The sequence below is a fragment of the Hevea brasiliensis genome, chromosome 6 (assembly GCF_030052815.1).
Source record: "Hevea brasiliensis isolate MT/VB/25A 57/8 chromosome 6, ASM3005281v1, whole genome shotgun sequence".
Classification (NCBI taxonomy): Eukaryota; Viridiplantae; Streptophyta; class Magnoliopsida; order Malpighiales; family Euphorbiaceae; genus Hevea; species Hevea brasiliensis.
In genome coordinates, this window is record NC_079498.1 from 108,312 (window position 1) to 111,523 (window position 3,212).

The 3,212-nt window shown below is 29.1% G+C and overlaps 1 protein-coding gene across 1 annotated transcript; it reads left to right on the forward strand.

Moving 5' to 3' along the window:
- Positions 1 to 1,925: 1,925 nt before the first annotated feature.
- LOC110663100 (NDR1/HIN1-like protein 1) lies at positions 1,926 to 2,827 on the forward strand. Its single transcript, XM_021822325.2, has one exon. The coding sequence runs from the start codon at positions 2,047 to 2,049 to the stop codon at positions 2,680 to 2,682; it is 636 nt and encodes a 211-aa protein (XP_021678017.2). The 5' UTR covers positions 1,926 to 2,046; the 3' UTR covers positions 2,683 to 2,827.
- Positions 2,828 to 3,212: the final 385 nt, after the last annotated feature.

Sequence of the window (3,212 nt, forward strand, 5' to 3'; positions counted from 1 at the left end):
TTAGGCTATAGCGTTAAGACCCATTACAATTGTGGCTTCCTTTGTCTCTCGATGATGACCATGATTTATATATGGAATGTAGGATGCTTCACCTACACGTTAACTCTGAATCCCTGATGCTTCGTGCATGAACTGATTTTGGGAGTAGTGTTGATTGTCTCCCACTGCCCGCTAATGGTGAATTATGCGAGATATGTTTTTAACCATTTTACCAAATCAGGTTATACACTAATGGTGAATATTTAATTAAGCTAACAAACATTTAATTAATTTAAAAAAAATCACTTAACTATTTCTTCTAATATATAATACAGTGGCAGATCTACATAAACAAAAAGGGGTTAATTTATCCTTTTTTTTATTAAAATATTTCATATAAATATTGACTTTTTATAAATTTAATTATTAAATATTTTTTAATAAATATTCAAATAAATAATTTGTTTATATAACTTGTTTGAATATGGTAACTTTTAAATGTTTAATTCTTAATATTTAAAATTAATTTGAAATTTTTATTTTTAATATAATTATTTTTTAATATTTTTTTAATATATTGATAAAAAAAAAATCTGCCACTGATAGTACATTGGACATAGCTATTATAAAGGCAATTAATTAAATATGAAAGCAACTGCAAACACAGTCTAATAACTAATTAATACTTTTGCGACCTAAACGAGTCCAATGTCGTTGCTTAATTTCATTGAATTCAAGATCGATGGTTATGATTATTACGTCCTACCAATAAAGGCAAGTTGGTTAGTTAGAGACCCATTTTAATCTATACGTCCTACCAATAAGGAAATGATTGTAGCTTAATCTATTCAATTTTAACCGTTAAGATATGACTTCCCCGGCCTCCTAATCTAATGATTATGCTTTATTATTTTGAGATTATTTTATTTCAATGCATTCAACAAACCTAATCCAACTAGTTGAAATTTATATTACATTATATCAAAAATATATGAGAAACGCTGTATATGTTTCCTCATCATGCTTATATAGAGGGATAAATCTCACTTTCGTAACTGAATATTAATTTTTAATTTGTTTATATTACATACTAATTGTTATCTTCAATTCAATTAAAGATAAATGATGCTTGTTAAGACTTAGAGTTAACAACTTAGTTAGTGTGGGAGTTCTCTTCCTTGTCAATATTTCATTGAGGAATACTTTATAATTATTTATGTGAATACATTAAACTAATATGGGAAAGAGCATACTTAAAATCGCCTGAAAATATGATTTAATTTTAATGCACAAAAGTTGAATCAAAAACAATTTTGACATTAAAAAAAAAAAATGGAAAGACTCTTATGTGACATTTTTTATAGTAGACTTCATGAAAAAATGAAAAATCTATTATAAACAATTAATAATAAAAGTGAGATAATTTAAAGTGGATATTAAATTTAAAGATAATTTATAATTTGGTTTCAAATATTTTAGCGAAATATGCAGTTTCATTTATGTATTCTTAAAATTAATTAAATTAGTTACTCACTTTTTAATCCATCACTTAATTTGCTTTCAATTAAAACAATTAAGTTATTGATATTTTTAGAAAACCAATAATTTAATTCTTATATTTTCAGAAATAAATAATTTACTCTATCATTTTTCAAATTTTATGTTTAAATAATTAATATATTTTTTATTTGAATTATTAATACACATTATATTTAAATTTGAGGTATAATATATATATATATTATTTTAAAAATATAATAAATATTATTTTTTTATTGAAATATTTTTATGCATTGTAATTTAAATTATTAGAAATAATTGTGTTAAAATATATGTATTTATCCATTAAATATGCATGAGTGTCATGTACAAGAATAATGTCAAAACAAATGCTGATTAAAAAAAAAAATTGTCCAATCAAATCGCATATTATGCTATAAATAACGCCCACTCATCTCTCATCATCAACCATGCTTGCAATTTCATCACTTCTCTTTGTCTCTTGATCTATGTTATTATTGTGACAGCTAGGAATTATCTTGAAGCCCCACTCCAAATCCAATTAACATGTCTGAAAAGAGCTGCGGTCACCGCCACGACGAAAGGAAGAAGCTCTACCGCCGGATATTCTGGTTGGTCATCGCTATCTTTGTCATCATCGGCTTGGTGATCTTGCTGGTTTGGGCCATTCTCCAGCCCAAAAAGCCGACTTTCATCCTCCAGGATGCTACGGTGAATGCCTTGAGTCTTTCAGGCTCAAATTTCCTTAGTAGTAACATTGAGGTCACCATATCCGCCAAAAACCCCAATGAGAGGATTGGTATTTACTATGAAAAGCTTGATATCTATGCTTCCTACCGTAACCAACAAATAACCCTTGCAACTGAGCTGCCTAGGAGTTACCAGGGCCACAAAGATATCACGATTTGGTCTCCCTTTCTATATGCTAATTCTGTGCCTGTATCTCCATATCTAGCTGCTGCTTTGGGCCAAGACCTGAATGCTGGAGCGGTACTCGTCAATATCAAGGTCGATGGGATACTCAAATGGAAGGTTGGCTCTTGGATTTCAGGCAAGTACCGAATCAACGTCAATTGTCCGGCCTACATGACTTTTGGCAACCGGTTCCATGGCATTGCCGACGGGGAAGGGATCAAGTATCAGTTTGTGCAAAGTTGCTCTGTGGAAGTTGCTCCTAGCTAATTAAAGCTAGCCACCTACTATTGTTCATGTTTTCTTTACTAATAGCAGGTTGTTCGCTTTTTCTGTTCCATTGATTATTTGACTTCTTTTGTTTTAATTGAGTTTAATTACCGTTATAGCATTATATCCGATTCTTTTCTTTTTATTTTCTCCCCTGCATATAGCGACTTCTTTTGGTCAATTCTTTTATATATATATATATATATATATATAATTGGCTCATATTGAAACCCGAACTCACACCTCATTTTAAACTCTATTTCTATACTATTAAACTAAAACTCATTAATTATTTTGGTCAATTCTTAATATCATAAGTTAGGTAATTTGATTTATTATCCAGATTACAGAAGGATAAAAGAAACATCAAAGAAAAGGACTTCAATTTAGAGTGACAGACCAAAAAGGTATGGAATAGGACTAGTTATAGTTGATGCTTTGATGGTTTTTTTTTTTATATTTTTAATTTTTTATCTAATTGACTCTAACTAGACTTGATTTCACAATTTTGGAGATGATATATGAAACGT